The sequence below is a fragment of the Marmota marmota genome, unplaced genomic scaffold (genome assembly GCF_001458135.2).
Source record: "Marmota marmota marmota unplaced genomic scaffold, marMar, whole genome shotgun sequence".
In the NCBI taxonomy this organism is placed as follows: Eukaryota; Metazoa; Chordata; class Mammalia; order Rodentia; family Sciuridae; genus Marmota; species Marmota marmota.
In genome coordinates this window covers 102351-122140 of record NW_026000305.1, presented here as the reverse complement: position 1 = coordinate 122140, position 19790 = coordinate 102351, and the positions used below count along the sequence as shown (strand labels likewise).

At 35.8% G+C, this 19790-nt stretch overlaps 1 protein-coding gene across 1 annotated transcript; it reads right to left on the bottom strand.

The window, feature by feature from the left end:
* Positions 1 to 13310: 13310 nt before the first annotated feature.
* On the bottom strand, positions 13311 to 15622 carry Bex5 (brain expressed X-linked 5). Its single transcript, XM_048797274.1, has 3 exons — positions 15461 to 15622; positions 14315 to 14379; positions 13311 to 13890 (listed from the first exon to the last, which is right to left on the bottom strand). Exon 3 carries the CDS (start codon positions 13862 to 13864, stop codon positions 13523 to 13525), a length of 342 nt encoding a protein of 113 aa, XP_048653231.1. The 5' UTR covers positions 13865 to 13890; positions 14315 to 14379; positions 15461 to 15622; the 3' UTR covers positions 13311 to 13522.
* Between the last annotated feature and the right edge of the window lie 4168 nt (positions 15623 to 19790).

Here is a 19790-nt window from a genome sequence, read left to right as displayed (position 1 = left end):
TTGAAGGGCACCTGGACCTGTTCCATAATATGTTTATTGTGAATTGTGCTGCTATAAACATTGATCTGGCTGTATCACTATGGTTTGCTGATTTTAGTTCTTTTGGATAAGTACCAAAGAGTGGGATAGCTATGTCATATAGTGGTTTCATTCCTAGTTTTTTGAGGAATCTCCATACTGTTTTCTAGAGTGGTTTTACTGATTTGCAGTCCCACCAACAAGGTATAGTTATGATTCTACCTTTTTCCTGACATCCTCGCCGACATTTATTATTTATATTCCTGAGAATTGCCATTCTGGCCTAAGTGAGATAAAAACACAATATAGTTCTGATTTGCATTTCCCTGATTGCAAGAGATGTTGAACATATTTTCACATACTTGTTGACCAATTGTATTTCTTCTTTTGAGAAATGCCTTTTTAGTTGTTTTGCCCATTTATTGTTTGGGTTCTTTTTTTGTATGTGTTAAATGTTTTGATTTATTTATGTATTTTGGGTGTTAATTCCTTATTAGAGGAGTAGTTTGCAAATATTTCCTCCCATTCTGTAGGCTCTTACATCACACTCCTAATCATTTTCTTCATATAGCTTTGGTGAAATCAGGTAGTGTGATGACACAATCTTTATTTTTCTTGTTGAAGACTGCTGTCACAATTTGGGGACTTTTGCATTTCCACATGAATTTTAGAATCTTTATGTCTATTTCTGTAAAAAGTGCCATCAGTATTTCAGTAGGGATTTCATTGATTCTGTATATAACTTTGGGTACCATAAATATATTATCAGTATTAATTTTCCTGACCCAAGATACAAATGTCCTTCTGTTTATTTTTATTTTATTCAATTTCTTTCATTATGGTTTTCAGTGTGTAGATATTTAACCTCCTTGGGTATATTTACTCCACAGTATTTTTTAAAATATTTAATTTTTAGTTGTAATTGGACAAAATACCTTTATTTTATTCATTTATTTATTTTTATGTGGTGCTGAGGATTGAACCCAGGGCCTCACATATGCTAGGTAAGCACTCTACCACTGAGCCACAACCCCAGCCCTATTCCACAGTATTTTATTATTATTATAATAACTATTATGAATGGGATTATTTTATTATTTTATTTTTCAGACAGTTTGATATTGTGTATAGAAATGCTGCCAGATCATATTGAGATGAAGACAGTGTTAAGACCCTCTTATGATTATTTTCTCATAGAAACACCAATCTAAAAAGCTATTCATGCACAAGTTTGATTTCACAAGAGCTAAGAATACACTGAGAGATAATAGTACCTAGTTTTATAATAAGAAAAGACACATTGAAGAAGATAGGAAGTACAAACTTGCTTGCATCATCCTTTACCAAACTCCAACTAATGAAGCATGAAGACAGAAATCTCTCTCTTGTAGGAAGGGAATGGATACTCTGATGCTCTCTGATGCTCTCCCAACCCCAAGACTATAGTCTTTGAACCCAGTACTAGGCCTAACACAGAGAAATCCAGAGTCTCACAGTCCCTCCCCTAGAGCAGTGCTCACAGATGGATTCTTGGACCTACCCTAGTCTGGTAGGGAAGAGACTGCTTCTACCATCCTTCCCCCAAACTCAGATAGTACAGTCCAAAGAAAAGCTACATCTACTGGGGAGTAAGACAAGGACTAAGCATGGGACTTTGTCTTTGATCTTAGTGCCAGGCTGGTGAAACTCAATACCAGGTAGATCCTAACAGTTCCTGTCTGTAGGCCAGGACCATGAATAGAGCCTTAGGACCCACCCCAGTGCCAGATAGAGACCTGCTGTTCCAATGGGGTGAACTAATATTCTGGAGCACATCACTACTCTAGTGGACTTAAGCAATCTCAAGCAACAAATACTCCACAGCAGAAGGCCCTCAACAGAAGTACAGACCTTTGTGTAACCTTTGTGTTGTGCTGGTCTCTGAGGGCTATAATCTCTAGTTCTGACCCAATGTTGTAACACTGGCAACAGTAAAGCTACTCTGATGCTCTCCCAACCCCAAGCAACATGACATAGTATCACTGTCTCTATGGGGGAAAATCTAGTATATAGTTGTTGCTCAGGAGCCTGGNTCAGGAGCCTGGGTCTGTTCCCTCCATGATGAAGCCCAGTATGAGGCAGAGTCCTGTGTATCTGATCATAGGACAGAGACTGTGGATGAGGCTTCTGGACCTAAACCAGCCCCAGGTGGAGGGTTGCAAGGATGGAATACTCTTTAGTAAATCCACCAGTTGATCCTGAATAACACATCAACTTCAGATTTGTGACAAACTCAGACTTGGTGTTCCCCTCTAGTGCTGAAACAGTGGCACATAATAAGATTCATAGCAAACACAGACTAAGGGCACCATCTAGTGCTTAAATAGCAGCAGTGATCACAGGTTCAAAGAAAATAACTACTTTAGAATTAATTTCTTGAAAAACGGATATATATATATATATATATATATATATATATATATATATAATTAATCTGAAATAAGTACTTAATCCTTCTATGAAAAGACACTGCCATGTGCCAATAAGTATCAAAAAAATTTCAGGGAAACATTAACTCATCTATTGAACAAAATATAGTGTTAGAAATGAATCTTAAAGTAATGAATATGCATAAATTCTCGAAGTTAGAATTTAAATTAGCTGTTTTAAGGAAATTCAATAAACTTCAAGGCGATAGAGAACTGGTTCAGAACTCTTATTAGTAAAACTTAATGGAGACCAAAGCAATTTTAAAACAAACAAATTCTTGAGCTGAAATGCATAATAAACAAAATTAAAACTTTCTAAATGGCATCAATAGCAGAATAGATTAAACAGAACAAAGGATAAATGAGCTTAAACACAGGCTATTTGAAAATATATAGATGGGGGAGAAAAATAACAAAGAACAAAGATAAATGAAGAAAGCTTACAAGAAATTTGGAAGAGAATTGGAAGAAAATATTCAGGTTATTAGGAATCAAGAGGGACTTGAGAATGCCAAAGATGTAGAGCAAAATTTCAAAGAGAAAATAATAGAAAACTCTCCAAACTCACAGAAAGATACAAATGTTCAAGTACAGGAAGGTCAAAAGTTACCAGTCAGATTAAACTCAACTAATCTAGTCTAATCAAGACTTCAAAAGTTCAAAATAGAGAGAGGATTCTCAAGACATCAAGAGAAAAACAAATAATGCATAAGGGTATTCCAGTTTGCCTGAAAGCAGACTTCTCAGAAGAAATATAATAGACAAGGGGAGAGTGGGATGAGATAATCACATTGCTGAAAGAAGAATACTGTCAACTCAAAAATATTGTACATAACAAAATTATACTTATAAATGAAGGGGAGAAAAAGGCATTCTCAAACAAACAAATACTAAGAGAATTTATTACCACCAGACCTGTCTGATAAGATACAATAAATGAAGTTTCCTGAACTGAAAAAAAGAAATGTTACTGAATGAGAGGAAAACTGCAAAAAATGCAAAAGTTACTTGGAAGAGCAACTATCCTGACATATTCAGAATTCTCTAATATTGAAATTTGGTATGTAAACTACTTTGTCCTAATATAAATATTAAAAACATTTAAAATTTTAATAACTACCCAAACAAGTTAAGAGGAAGGCAACATAACAAGATACAAAATGGGATATCAAAAAATGCAAAATGAGGAAAGGAATGGAGTGTAAATACAAAGTTTTTACATCAGTCTTTTTCTTTTTTTGCCTATATTTATGATCAATGTTATCATTTCAAAATAATTTTTTACAATCAGAAGATATAATGAAAGCATCATGGTAATCAGAGAGAAAAAAAATTACTATAGACACAACAAAAATAATAATTTAGGAATTAAAACATACTACTAGAGCAATGATTTAACCACAAAAGAAGACTACAAGAGGGAGAAAGAAAAGAAAATTTTAAAATGTTAAAACATAGTAATAAAATAGCAGTAGAAAGGCCAGAGGCTTTACCCAGCAATAATAACCTCAAACATAAATGGATTAGCTTCTTCAGTTAGAAGAAAGTATAACTGAATGGATTTAAAAAAAAAAGGCCCAACTATACTCTACTCACAAGAAACTTTAAATCAAAAACTGCTAAAAGAGGCAAGAAAGGTCATTATATAATAATAAAGGGGTCAATTCAGCAAGAAGAAATTTCAATTCTAAATATATATGCACCCAATGTCAGAACATCTAAATGTATGAAATAAATATTAATAGACCTAAAGGAGAGAAATAGACTTTAATGTAATTATAGTAGGGGATTTTAACATTCCACTTTAAATATGAGAAAAATCATCCATACAGAAAATCAACAGAAACAGTAGAGTGCAACTGTACCCTAGATCAAATGATCCCAAAAAAATCTACAGAACACTCTTACTATCAGCTCTGAACATAATTGATCTCAATAGCATATGAAACATTCTTCAGGACAGATCATATTGTGAACTCCAAAAAAAATTTCAACCAATTTTAAGAATTGAAGATAATATTAAATATCTTTCCTGACAATAATGCACTAAAACTGGAAATCAATAACTAGAAAAGTTTTGGAAACTATACAAATGCATGGGAATTAAACAACACACTCCTGAACAACGAATAAATACAGGAAGAAATTCAGAAGGAAATTTGAAAAATTTCATAAAGCAAATGAAGATAGAAACACAGCATATTAAAACCTATGGGATATAGCAAAACAAATACTAACAGGGAAGCTAACAGCACTAAGTGTCCACATTGAAAGAGTAGAAAGATCTCAAAAAATAATCTACCAATGTATCTAAAAGATCTAGAAGAATAAGAAAAAATGAAACAAAATTATTAGAAGGAAACAATAAACAAAATTAGCAAATAGAGACTAATAAAATAACATAAAACACCAACTAAACAGAGAGTTGGTTTAGAAAAGATAAAATTGACAAACTCTTACGCAGACTAACTTAGAAAAAAAAGAATGCTCAAATAAAATCAGAGATAAAAAGGATACATACCACTGGCACAAAATACAAAGAATCATTATCGATTATTAGGAATAACTACATATCAACAAATTTGATAACCCAGAAGAAATGAAAAAATTGTTGGATATATATATATATATATATATATATATATATATATATCTTTGAAAAATTAATCATGAAAAAATATAAAACCTGTATTTCATATATAGGTTTAGAAAGAAGGCAATAACAAAAAAGATATTAAATCAATAATGAAAAGTCTCTCATCAAACAAAAGCCCAGGACCTGATGGTCTCACTGCTAAATTCTACCAAACATTTAATGAAGAAGTAATATCAATTCTTCTCAAATTATTCCAAAAAATTTGAAGAAGATGGAAATCTCCCAGAATCATTCTATGAGGTCAGCCTGCCCCTTCCACCAAATGAGTTACACACCTATAGACACACAGACACAGACACAAACACACACACCTACACACACATACACAAAAGTTACAGGCCAATATCCTTGACAAATACAGATGCAAAAATCCTCTCAACAAAATATAAGAAAACAAAAATCTAATATCATATCAACAAGATTATTCATTATGATGAAATGGGATTCATCAGAGTGATGTAAGAATGGTTCAACATATGCAAATCAATAAGCAAGATATACCACATCAACAGAATGATGGACAGAAAGCACATGATAATCTGAATAGATGCAGAAAAGGTATTTAATAAAGTTTAACATCCTTTCATGATAAAAAAAAAACCTGAACAAATTAGGTATAGAAGGAATGTTCATCAACATAATAAAGGTCCTATATAACAAACCAACAGCTGAAAGGGGAAAAGCTGAAAGCTTTCTCTGTAAAATCTTCAACCAAACAAGGATATCTCCTTTCACTACTTTTATTCAACACACTATTGGAAATCCTAGCCAGAGCAATCAGGCAAGAGAAATAAATAAGAGCCATCCAAATTGGAAAGAATGAAGACAAATTGTAAATGTTTACAGATGACACAATCATTTATAGAGAAAAACTGAAATATTTTACCAAAGAACTATTAGAACTAATAAAATTCTAAATTTGGAGGATACAAAATCAACATACAAAAATCAATATCATTGCTATTCACCAATAGCAAATTATCTAAAACAGAAATCAAGAAAACAATCCTATGAATAATAGCTATAAAAAATAAAATGCCTTGGAAGCAATTTAGCCAAAGAGGAAAACAATCTCTATAATGGGACCTATGAAACATTGATGAAAGAAATTGAGGAAGACACAAAAAATAGAATGACGTCCCTTGATCATAGATTGGAAAAAATCAATGTTGTTCAAATGTCCATACTTACCAAAGTGATCTACAGATTCAGTGCAATCACCCTCAAAATACCAGTGACATTCTCCCCAGAACTACAAAAACTATCCTAAAATTCCTGTACATCCACAAAATATGTTGAATAGCCCAAGCCATCTTGAGCAAAAGAAAGAAAGCTGGAAGCATTACACTACCTACCTTCAAAATATGCTACAAATTTTTAGTATTCAAAATATTTTTAGCATAAAAATAAACATAGACCAGTGGAACAGAATATAGAACCTGGAAGTTAACCCATGTCTACAGCCAACTGCTGTTCAACAAAAATGCTAAGAATAAATATTAGGGAAAGAACAGTGTTCAATCAGAGATGCTGGGAAAATTGTATATCCACAAGAAGAATGAAACTAGATTCCTATCTATCATCATACACAAAATAAAACTCAAGATGGGTGCCGTGGCACATGCTTGTAATCCCAGCAGCTCAGATGGCTGAGGAAAGAGAATGGCAAGTTGGAAGCCAGCCTCAGCAACTTAGCTGGGCCCTAAGGAAATTAACAAGACTGTCTCAAAGTAAAAACTGAGAAGGGCTGGAGATGTGACTCAGAGATGTGACTCAGTGGTTGAGTGCCCCTGGATTCAAGCCCTGGTACCCAAAACAAAACAACCCCCCCCAAAACCTTCAAATGAACCAGAACCCTAAATGTAAGACCTGAAACTGAAACTACTAGAAGAACAAGGAAAAATGCCTCAGGACATTAAAATGTCCAACTTATTTTTTGGATGAGACCCCAAAAGCACAAGAAAACCAAAATAAAAATCAAATTAATTACTTCAGACCAATATCTTCTGCACAGCAAAGGAAACAATCAACCAATTGAAGAGACAGCCTATGAAATGGGGGCAAATATTTCCAAACTATACCTATGACAAGGAATTAATATCCAGTATGTAGAAGAAGCTCAAACACAAAACCAAATAATCCATTTAAAATAGGCAAAATATCTAAATAGGCATTTCTCAAAAGAAATATAAATGACAAACAGGTATAGGAAAATATGCTTAATATTAATAATCACGAGGAAAATGCAAATAAAACTCTAATGGGATATTCCTTCACCCAAGTAAGAATGCCTGCTGTGAAAAAAGAAAAAAAGTTACAAGTTCTACTGAGGATGTGGAGAAAAGGGAAAACTTGTAGAAAGTTGATAGGAAAATAAATTATTATAGCATTTTGGAAAATAGTATGAAGGTCCCTCAAAATAATTCAAAATACAACTACTTATAATATGACCCAGTTACCTCACTGTTGGATATATATCCAAAGGAAATAAAGTTGCCATGTCAAAGAGACATGTGTACTCCCATGTTCATTTCAGCACTATTCACAATAGCCAAGAAATGGAAACAAACTGTCCATCAACTAATAAATGAATAAGGAAACTTTGGTACACATGTACAATCGAATACTACTTAGCCACAAAAAGGATGAAATCCTGTCATTTGCAACAACTTGGGTGGAACAGGAGGTCATTATATTAAAATAAGCCAGGCACAGAAAGGCAAGTGCCACATTATCTCACTCATGTAGATTCTAAACACTTGATCTCACAGAAGTTGAGTATAGAATGTTAGTTACCAAAGGCTGAGGAGAATAGTGGAGATGGAGGGATGGGGAAAAATAAATACCAGGAACTAAGTTATAGTTAGATGAAAGAAGTTCTGGTGTTTTAATTTGCACTGTAGGGTGGCTATGGGTAATGATAGCTTTCTTTCTATCTATCTACACACACACACACACACACACAGACACACACACATACACACACACACACACACCTACCTTTGGGAGTTTTATTCATTTATTTATTTTTATGTGGTGCTAAGGATCGAGCCCAGTGTCTCACATGTGCTAGGCAAGCACTCTATCACTGAGCCACAACTGCAGCCCCTTACTGTATATTTTTTAAAAGCTAAAAGAAAGGATTTTTAATGGTTTCAATATAAAACATTTTGAGTTGATACGTCTACCCCAATTTGAACAATACACAATATATACATATATCAAACATCACATGCAACCCCATTAATATGTGTAAGTTAAAATGTATTGTTTTATATAATCATCTTAAAATATTAGAGTAAATAAACATAAAACTTAAAAAACAAGGTCTTTGGAAGTTTATATTGAATGGAAGAATCTAAGACATGTGTCTATGTAATAGTGAAGGGTAGCTTGTTCAAAAGTGTTTCCAGTATTCCCCCCCCTCTATAGTAAATGTGGGCCTGACTATTAAGTTCATGAATCCCCAAATATAGTTAATAAGTCATATGTTGGACAATCAAAAAAAAAAGAAAGAAAGAAGAAGAAGCAGGGGGAGGGGAGGATGGAGGAAGGGGAAGTGGGGAAGAGGAAGATGAGAAAAGAAAGCAAAGATAATTGACAATCATCTAGTTAAAGATGTCATTTTTCCTCTTATCTGGTTTATATTATATAGATCCATCAATATAAATTAATACCTAAATATGATTCTAATTAAGACTTTAATAGATATTAAGTGTTTTAAAGAATTTAACCTTTATTTATTTTTTATGTCGTGCTGAGGATAGACCCAGTGCTTCACACATTCTAGGCAAGCACTCTACCCCTGAGCTACAACCCCAGCCCTCAATAGATATTCTTGTTCGCAATTTTGCAATTCTGTCCATGAGGCAAATTTCATGGCACATCACCATCTATCCTAGCTGGCAATCTAATGCTGGGTTCACAAAATTTGACTATTCCAATAACTTAAGAAAACGGCAAAGAAAGCATGCAAACATAAAGAAGTACCTTTTCAAAATCCAGGGACAGCTCTCTGACCTTAGGGGTTGTGGAAATAGAGCCACTGGAATTCTTTATTCTTAAATAGGGGACACACAAGGGGAGGTTCCATGGAACATTTTATCCCAAAAAGGGCAAAGGGGTAGGATTACAAAGGATCAGGTAAGTGTAACTTGACCCCATTGGGTGATGTGTACTCCTGGAGCCAAGCCTCATTATCCAAGCAGAGGTAAGGCCCAAGTTATTGTGGGGCACAATAATAGTTCAGTATCTCTAGTTCAGGACTTAAGGGCATGTATTGCTAGAGTGGCTCCCAACAATGGCAGTTAGAAAACATGTACATTTCTACATTTGATAATTACTACCACTGTCTTCCAGAATGTTATTTCCATGTACACTTCCAAGTATTGGTGTATAAGAGCACCTCATTCAGCATAATCCAATCAATAGTGGATCAAGTGGATCCATTTTGGCTAATCTGGCAGATGAAAACTGGTAATTTATGTCCTAAATTCAAGTTCTTGAATTATAATGTGGGGTTGAATATACTGTTGTATGTTCGGTTCTTTTCTAGTAACTGCTTTGCTATATTTTAATATGAGACTGCAGTTTCTATTCCTAACACAAACTATTGCTTCATTAGAATTAATTTCTAACCAGAAATTTGCTAACTTGTTACTTTAAAGTTCCATAAAAAGCCACCACTGAAGAGGAATTTTCCCCAAAATAATTATTTTTAAAAACATCATCAAGAATATATTGAGGGGCTGTGGTTGTGGCTCAGTGATAGAGCACTTACCTAGCATGTGTGAGGCACTGAGTTCAATCCTCAGTGCCACATAAAAATAAATAAATAAAATAAAAGTATCATGTCCATCCACAACTAAAAAATTTAAAAAATATGGAGTTGGGGCTGGGGTTATAGCTCAGTGGTAGAGCATTTGACTAACATGTGTGATGCACTGGGTTTGATCCTCAGCACCTCATAAAAATAAATAAATAAAATAAAGGTATTTTGTCAATCCACAACTAAAAATATTTTTTTTAAAAAAGAGTGTATCAAGCTGGGCATGGTGGTGCATGCCTGTAATCCCAGTGATCAAGGAGGCTGAAGCAGAAGGATCCCAATTTCGAGGTCAGCCTTTAACAACTTAATGAGACCCTGTCTCAAAATAAAAAAATTAAAAAAGGGTTCAGGATGTTTCTCAGTCATCAAGCAGACTTTGGTTCATACCTCTCCTTCCCCTTCCCTTTTCCCAGCCCCTGCTCCCTTCCCCCCTATCGATCTTTCTGCCATTTTCCCATAGTTATTATTTTTTAAAATTAATTTCTTGCAAATATATATGATGTTGAGATTCACTATGATACATCCATATATGTACTTAGGAAAGTTATGTCAGTACTTATGTATATTAAAGGCCAGGTTTTTGGAGAATAGTGGGGGAAAGAGGAAACATGTTTTTTCTTTTACTGAATCTAATATTTAGCCCTATATTGACAGTAGTGATGCCCAAAAGGAAAGGTCTTCTTTATCAACCCCTTCAACCACCATCATAATTTATCTCCTTTCAATCTTCCCCTAAAGTTGGGAAATTGGAAAATCCAAGTCCCTGCCAGTTTAATAGCAATATCTGTAAGTTAGCATATATCATCATGTGTTTTGGCATACATAAATTATGTGAAGTTGAGCAAACTTATTTATGGTGAAAGACAAGTCAACTCACTTATGGTGAAATTGTTTGAAGAACACATGAAAACGTCTAGACTGTATGGGGATGGACGAAAATCACAGATCACTGTGCTCCAAGTCTGAACCCCCAAGACAGCAGGGTGAACATCACCTTGCAACCAAATCCAACTTTAGACCCCTGGAATCAGAAACTCAGGGGTGGGGTGTAAGTCCCAACAATCTACTTTGAGGAATCTTCCAGGTAATTTATACACAGTTTAAAGTTTTGAGAAACGGGAAGTATAAAGAACAGCTGAGGTGCTTCAGCTTGTACTGTTTATCTGGCAGTGTCTGTCAAAATTTCTACTCTCAGAAAACATTAGAGGAAAATTCACTGTCCCCCAAAAGCAGTCATAGACAATTGTAGTTCCTTTGCATAAGCTTGTCCTACCCATGAACCATGGAAAGCTGCTAAAGCAAATATCTGGAGCGAATTTTACTTCCAGAAAAGCTCTTTGAAGTACTGCTGTGATTTTAATTCTGATATACCAATGTAAGAAAGCATTTAAAGCGTGCATATTTACACATTCACAAACACAATTGTGTCCATCAGTAAAACTATCACCTGCCTAGTACAGCTGTCCAAGAGAAGTGAAAAATTTGCCTCCATATGTTTGCTGTGTTGTAACTACAATTTTTGGACTTATCAGTGTGATATCCATTTGCATGCCACATAATGCTGTCTTTGTTGTGTTCCTTTTTAAATGGCAAAGTACAGTCTAGGGAAATGACTTGCCCATAAATGATCAGATGTAAACTGAGGTCCAGTTTGCAGAATTCTTGATTCAGCTATAATTAACTGTTGTGTCCTCCAACTTGCCAGGCACGGTGCTAAACACAAAGCATATCAGGATACATAAGAGACAAAACACTTACTGTGAAAAGGACAGTCTTATGAACAGTGATGACTGTGGAAAATATTCTAAAACAAGGATCCACCTACCAGTTGTCAGTCCTAACCACTGTTTTCTATTGAACTGTGATTACAAACTTACTTGGCACAGCAAATCTCAAAGCAAAGCAGGAGGAAAACACCTCAGGATCCATGCAGCTTAGTGTGAATGGAGTCTACTAGGGATTCCTAGGATGTGAGTGGTGTACCCAAATATTCTTGGGGACATAGAGCCACCTCTGCAATTCCTGTCTACAGGTTTCTCTCTCCTGTGGCAGTGTCAAGGAGCCTGGGACATATTCATCAAAGGATGAAAGGGATAGTCAAATTCTGAGCACACTGTGTCATTCAGATTTGTCAAGGGGACAGGAGTGAGGAACAGTGAGAAAACCCCAAAGCATTGTTTGCATCCCTAAGTAGCACTGGTAGAATATCTGTGTGGTATAAGTATAACCCTAAAGCACATTTCTTAAAGGGCCAAGTGGGAATTCAGACTACTGAAGATTACACAGAAATATGTGGATCTTAGTCTCGTTTAGGAATCTAGCACATCAGCAATGGTGGGGACCAGTGGAGGGAGCAAAACCCAGATGGAGAAGGAGTGCCCAATAGTTATAGAACTACCCAGAGAAAGGAGAGCAGCAGAGGAATAGAAGAGTGTTATTCCCTTTGTAGTCAAATGGATTTGTGGTAGGCACACTTTTTCCCCCAAAATGAAGAGCATCTAGAGTGTTGGGGTCTTGTATGTATGGATAGAACTAGCCAGAATTCAGCCATTACTTAACTTTATCCCACAGTAACACTGTAAGACATATATTATCTTCATTTGATAGACGATAGGCTCACTTTAAAGAAATATACTTGTAATAATCACCAGGTATATGCTAATTAACAAGAGATCCAGAGGTGATGAAATTTATGTCATTAAATTGTATTTAGTTTCAAGTATTTGTTGATTGCCTTCATTTCCTTTATTATTGTTGTTGCTGTTGTTATTATTATTATTATTTTTGGTACTTAGCCACTGAGCCACATCCCCATCCCTTTTTTGTATTTTGTTTAGAGACAGAGTCTCACTGACTTGCTTAGTGCCTCGCTCAATTGCTGAGGCTGGCTTTGAACTCAAAATTCTCCTGCCTCAATCTTCAGAGCCGCTAGGATTACACGTCTGTGCCACCATGCCCAGCACCTTCATTTCCTTTATAAACTGGCTAATTCCTTCCTTCTTAAATTTTTTTCTCAACCTATAAAACATATGTATTCATTTTGGAAAAGAAAAAAACCAGATAATTAAGGAAAAAAAAGAAAATTAAAAGTGCTCAATAATTAGGGCTGGGATTGTGGCTCAGTGGTAGAGCACTTGCCTAGCAGTGGGTGTGACTCTTAGCACCACATACCTATAAATAAGTAAAATAAAAAATCATCAATAACTAATAAAAATATTTTTTAAAAATGAGCTCAATAATTATACCAATTATACCATAATCACATATAGATTTCATCTATATTATAAATTATAATGTGTGTAAATATGCATGCTGTTAAATGAGATAGTATATCTTTGGCTGCTTTTTAAATTGCTTTATTAACTTTACAAGATGTAATAAATCTTTTCCCATGCAAGTTCATGACACTCCCCTGCTGACTGAGCTTACAGACTAGGTCAAAATGAAATCTCCAATCAGAATATAGCAGAACACCAAAAGGTTCACAATAAAGGGTACAACAAGAAAATACAAGTTTGGAAAGCAGGGGGTTTTGATTATTAACCTGGAGATTCAAGGCATAAGGCAAAACTCATCATGATGATCATGGTGAGGGGGGTCCCCTATAAGAATACGCAGACTGTACCTCAACTGAAGCTCCCTAATTTTCCTCCTTAGCTCTCTCATCTCCTCCATGAACCTTTCCATATCATCTGCATCTCCATCTATCATATCAATGTTATTAGCAATCCTATTGGGCATATCCTCTCCAAAATCCTGAGCAGGTGGAGCCCAAACCCCTCCAATATTTCCTCCAGGTTGCTGGCCTTCACCACCTTCTAAAGGGCGAGCTTCTTCCTCATTTTTTACTGGAGCCTGCTCCTCAACTTTGTTTTCCTGGGGGACATTTTCCATGTTGAAGTTTTTCTTGTTTCTTCTTTCTAGGAGATAACAAACAAGAAGGATTGAATGCTTTATAACAATTCAGAGGTCCTTTTGGCAAAGATTTTGCTGAGACTTCACATACTCTCTAGGGGGTGTTTCCCCATTCCCACCCTGTTTCCCCATTCCCAAAGCCCAAAATTTTCCCTGAAAATTCTTTTCCAGGTTACTATCCAAACACTTAGGATGGGTGGTAGATGTGGGCAGTGGTTCAGAGACTAGGCCTCTGCAAACACAGATGCTGATAAGCCCTCCATGGGAGCCTTAGACCTTGCCCCTCTATTCCTTTCCTCACAAGTCAGACTGGCCATTTTATTCAGATTCTGTTAGATTTCTCTTGCACTTAGGCAGGGTGGGCTGTAAGTCCACCCAATTCTGTTGATCTTTTACCCCTGCACTAGAGAGCCCCAGGCACCCTCCTACCTGTAGGGATCAGAAGCTGCCTCTCTCTCAGCCTTCAAATCTGCTGTGCCAAGGGACCTAAAGACCTGCAGAAAGAAATGCAAACAATGTCCAGGATTAACTACTTGATCAAAGGATCCCTACTGGAGACAATAGCTCCATTTTTTATTTGAAGGCTTTCCTAAACAAATCATTTTGTTTCTCCTCCATCCTGTGTCAAGGTTTCTTTTCCGGCCCTGTAATAGGCTATATCAACTTTCTGAAGTGGACTATATACCAAAGACAATTTTTTTTTCAAACCATTTTAATCTCCTTTAGGCCTCCTTTCTCCACTGTCTCGTCCCACTGTCACTAAATCACCATTTCCTGGACACACATGAATAACTTGTGGAGCAGGAGAGTCAGAAGAGTTTGCTGGGTGAAGACGTAGTTTATTTAAAAAAAAAAAATCAATCTTTTCATTCATTCCCCAGTCTCCCATAAGACTCACTGCCTACTTTCCAGTTCACCCCGCTCCCATGCCCACCATTTTATGCATCAAGATGGACGATGGGTAAAGAGGTGTGTGGGCACTGCAAACCAGGACCCGCTGCGGTCTCAGCGATTTCATTCTTTGCCCAAGCAGTGCATATGCTTAGGAGAACCTGCAGGGACCAGAAACAGTTTCTAGCTCCCCGCCTCTATCCTTGGGACAGAAGCTTGCTTGCAACCGCAGCCTCTGCAATAAGGGACCTCTTTCACAGTCCTAATTCCTGTCCCTCTTCTCTGTAGCAACTCCCCTCCCCGGCCCCCGTAGCCCACAATTTCCGGTTCTAAATGTACGAAGGGTGAACAAAAGATCCTGGGAACCATGGTCTGGAACGGTGGCAGGGTCCGCTCTGCCCACCTTCTGGTTACCGGCTCCCCCGACCATGGCCCTGCAGAAATCAGGCCCTTTTCCACGCGGTACCCTTCCCGGTTTTCCCCTACCTTCAAACAGTGCCTGATAGCCCACCTCCTAGAAGATCCCAACTGGTACCCATTTTTAACCCCGGGACTCTCTTGAGCCCCTCCCCCCGGACAAGCACCGAATAGGTGAGCCTCAAGAATGAGACAGAATCCAGTCCTGGATCTGCTCTGGTCACTGCCCTTTTCCACCCCAACTCCAGGCTGCGCCCACCAACCTACCAAATCAGGGTCAGCTTCTACTACTTTCCTCCTTCTCTGGGCAAAACTGTTCCCCCGCTTCAGAGAGCACCGCCACAGAAGACTACCAAGACCGCAACTGGGAGGAGAGACTAATCCACCCTGGGTCTGGAAGGGGCCACGTCACTGTGAGCTCAGATTCCCAATTACCATTCACACCTGCAGTGCGGCAGAAGGGTGGGGGTGGGAGCGTGGGCGGAGCGACCTTTCTCCTCATTACTGCCTTATCTACCAAAGCTTTTCTACCCATCCCTCTATTTACTTTTCCTATTTAGAAATACACGAGATTGATGTGTCGTAATATTTTGTAGCGTGCATTCTCCTTGCCGTGATTTCTGTTGGACTTTTAAAAGAATATCTTTTTCCTCTTCTATGCCCACAATTAAAGCCCCGAATTAACCCTAACAATCTTGTTGGTCTGATTCCAGATTGGAATTGGGCGGGGATGAGGTGGAGGGGGAGGGAGAAAGAAGCTAGGAAGTCTGGAAAATAGGTAGGAAGCGCATTTTTAAAAATTTTTACCTTTCTGTTTGTTTAAATTGGGTGGTTGTTTCAGGTGTGTTTCTGATCAGCTCAGTGGGAATTCATTTCTTGATGTTATAATTAGACAATACAATTATTTTCAGTTGAAAAAATAGAATTCAAGTTGTAAAAACATAACAACCTGTTTCTGCTGCTGAATCATATTACAAACATGGACCTTCTGGACAGCAATCCACCTCCCCTCTAAGGATTTTGATATACAAACCTAAACTGATGGTTCTCCTTGTGAAGGATCCCTGTCTGTAGGTCCTTCCATAAGATGATGCACAGTCTTGCAGGTGGATTTTCAGATCTTGAGAGCATGTGGCAAATGTAGTTCTCCGCTGAATTGTATTACTATAACTTTAGCCTTGCCTTTAAGGTAGAACACTAGTGATGTCTTCCAACAATTTGTAACAATATTTGGGAAAGTTAACACAGACATTGTGAGAAGCTACACAATGTTCAAACAATATTGTACCAGGATAAATATAGAACAAATGAACTAGAAGAGAAAACCAGAATTATCCCAGTTAGTGATGGGAAGCTGGAGTGTATGTTTACAGTCATTTCTTGGTAGATATTACCCTGGGGGTGGTAAAATCTCTAGCACTTCAACACTGTCCTAAGCCCAAGCTGAGCAAGCTCCAAAGGTACCTACAAAAGCCCTCAGGAAAATTAGAAAATATAGGTAAGATAGAAGTGATCAGTTTTATTTCTGCCCCAAGAAATAGACTATTCACAATTTAAATCAGTCCAAATATTTCCCATCAAAACAAAGATAATACACATCCATCCTATCCCATATTTATGGAAATTTGAGCTCTTTGTAGTTTTCACTAATAAATACAATGTTGACTGGATTTTTTTTTTACATAGAATTTTGTTAATAACATCAGGGTTTAAAATTCCTCAAACTGTCATTTCTGTTTAAGAGTGTGGATGCTTATGATTGTCATAGGAGTCAGTCTTGAAAAAAATGTTCTCCCAATTTTATTTCTGCAATGTATGATCATGTCTGTTTTCTCATATGTTCACTGATACTGAGTATTGTTTGATGCTAATGTATTTTAGCCTCTTTTTTTTGTAGGGGAGATTGAACCCAGGGGTGCTTAATCACTGAGCCACATCCCCAGGCCTTTTGATTTCTTTATCTGAAACAGAGTCTCACTAGGTTGAGGGTCTCGCTAAATTGCTGAGGATGACTTTGAACTTGAAATCCTCCTGCCTCAGCCTCTCAAGTTGCTGGTGTTACAGGTGTGCACCACTACACCCAGTTATTTATTTTATTTTAAAAGGCTCTTGTATTTTTTCTTTCATTTTTAAAAAAACTCATCAAGGTCACTAGTTAGTGTTTTCTGAACCTGCCACATGATAACAGACACCTGGGTCTAAGGCTCCCGCACTCCTCTGCAGGTTTCAGTTTAGCATATTTCCAGCCTGGTCTGAGAAACTTCATTAAGAAGTTCCTTGATGGAATTCTTAATACCAGTTAGGGTTGTGGAATCTTATCATACACATAATACCAAATACATGGGTAAATTTTCCCATCATTGTGTGAGTGGTCTTTTGAAAATCATTCTGAAATAATTTCAAAGTAACAGAATGGTTTTGAGAACAAGAAGTTCCTACACGCCTTTCACTACATTCCCCAGTTCTTAACATTTTGCTACATTTGTTTTGGATCAGTCTCTCTTCCCATAGAAGTGCCCATTGTTTTTTTCTGACCCATTTGGGAATCAGTTGAAGACTAAATGGACATTTTAAAATATTTGGTACAATTATTCCATGTAACATTTTGTTAAAGATTTGTCTCTTTTATTTTTGGAGATTTCTTACATAAAATTTCAAAAATATGAACATATAATGTGTAAAAATAAATATTTTAGTTTGTACTTTTACTAAATATTCTTTACTCTCATACTCACATAATTTTTTCATGCATCCATTTTAATGGAATCATATACTATAAACTCCTGTGCTACTTGTTTTTATCATTTGCTTGAAAATAAAGGCAGGTTAGTAAAAATATTTTCAGGTCACTAAACAGTTTACTATTTTACTTGTTTTTAATTTACCAAGAATATTGAAATTATCATAATATATTTAGCTTATATTGGTTATGGATATATATGTATAGTTTCAATAAATGTATATATGCAAATTGCCCTACAAAAAGAAAGTTTGTTCATCCCCTCATCAACACATGTTATAATCAATCATATTAATTTATGAAGTATTTACATTATGTAAAATTAGCTAGAAAATAGCATTAAAACATGTTTTCATATACAATATGTAGTACACAAATATATATACACCCATGTATACACATAAATACAGAATTGTTTTTATATAAAGCATATTTTTTAGATTCACTTGTGTCAATTATATATAAATGAAGGTAATTTATTTTTATATCAGTATGGTATTCCATTATATAATCACATCATAATTCACCTATTTTCCAACTGATGCACATACAGATTTTTTTCTATTACAAACATTATTCTGGTGAACATTCTTGCATATGGCTCCTTTGCACCTCTTTCTCTTGAATGTGAAATTTTGTTTTTATTATATTTGTTAGTATGCTTTTTTGGTAAGTGCGATCTGCCAAGATTTCCCAAATCTACCCCTTCCTGTGTAAAATCCTGGATATGTAAATAACAGCTAGATTCACAAATTGATCCTCTGGTGGTTTAATTTAGCACATGTAGGATGGGAAATGAGAGTTTATACTCTTAAGAAGTGCACCCAAGTAACTTAGATGATCAGGCAAATTCATGAAACACTTCATTGGATATGAAAAAAATCAGATCCTTAGTTTGATGACTTATTTTCTTTAACCTGCAGTGTAGTTCCACTAATTTTTAAATATATTTAATTATTGGGTTTTAAAAAATAAAATAATAGGGCTGGGGTTATGGCTCAGTGGTAGAGCACTTGCCTAGCACATGTGGGGCCCTGGGTTTGAGCCTCAGCACCACATAAAAATAAATAAATAAAATAAAGGTATTGTGTTCAACTACAACTTAAAAACAAATATTAAAAAATAATAGATGTTTAATGTAGAATGTAATGGGTGAATTTTTCAGAAATTTTATTGTGTATATATTTATCTAAAAGAATATTTTATTTTTATAGATTTTTAAAATATTTTTTTTATTTTTTAGTTGTAGATGGACACAATATCCTTATTTGATTTTTATGTGGTGCTGAGGATGGAACCCAGGGCCTTGCACGTGCTAGGCAAGCACTCTACCGCTGAGCCACAATGCCAGCCCCTAAAAAGAATATTTTTTTTTATGTCATGCAAGGATGAATTAATACCTAAAATTATTCTTTAATATTTTGGATGGTAAATAGTTTCTAAACAAGGTAGCATTTAAGAACAAAATTGTAGGTTGAAGAAAAAAGTTTCAAATTGAATGCATTTCCCTGTTTTCTCTACAAGCAAACAATTTATTCCATTAAACCCTGCACTTAGTTAAAACACACACACACACACACATATATACATTTACACCTCATTGACCTGTAATTCCTATTCCTTTTTATTTCAATCTCTAATTTAAATTGTTTTTAATTTTAACAATTACATTGTTATTTTCAAAGATTAAACAATTCAGTCATCTAATTTAATGTGTATTATTGGAAATTATTTTCTATGCATGTAGTTATGTAGAGGAAAACTTTATTAAATCAGAGAAAAAATGCATGACAAATGAGTTTCTCCTTCAAGGATGGTACAAAATTATACTTAGCAACAAGATGTAAGTTTGAAGAA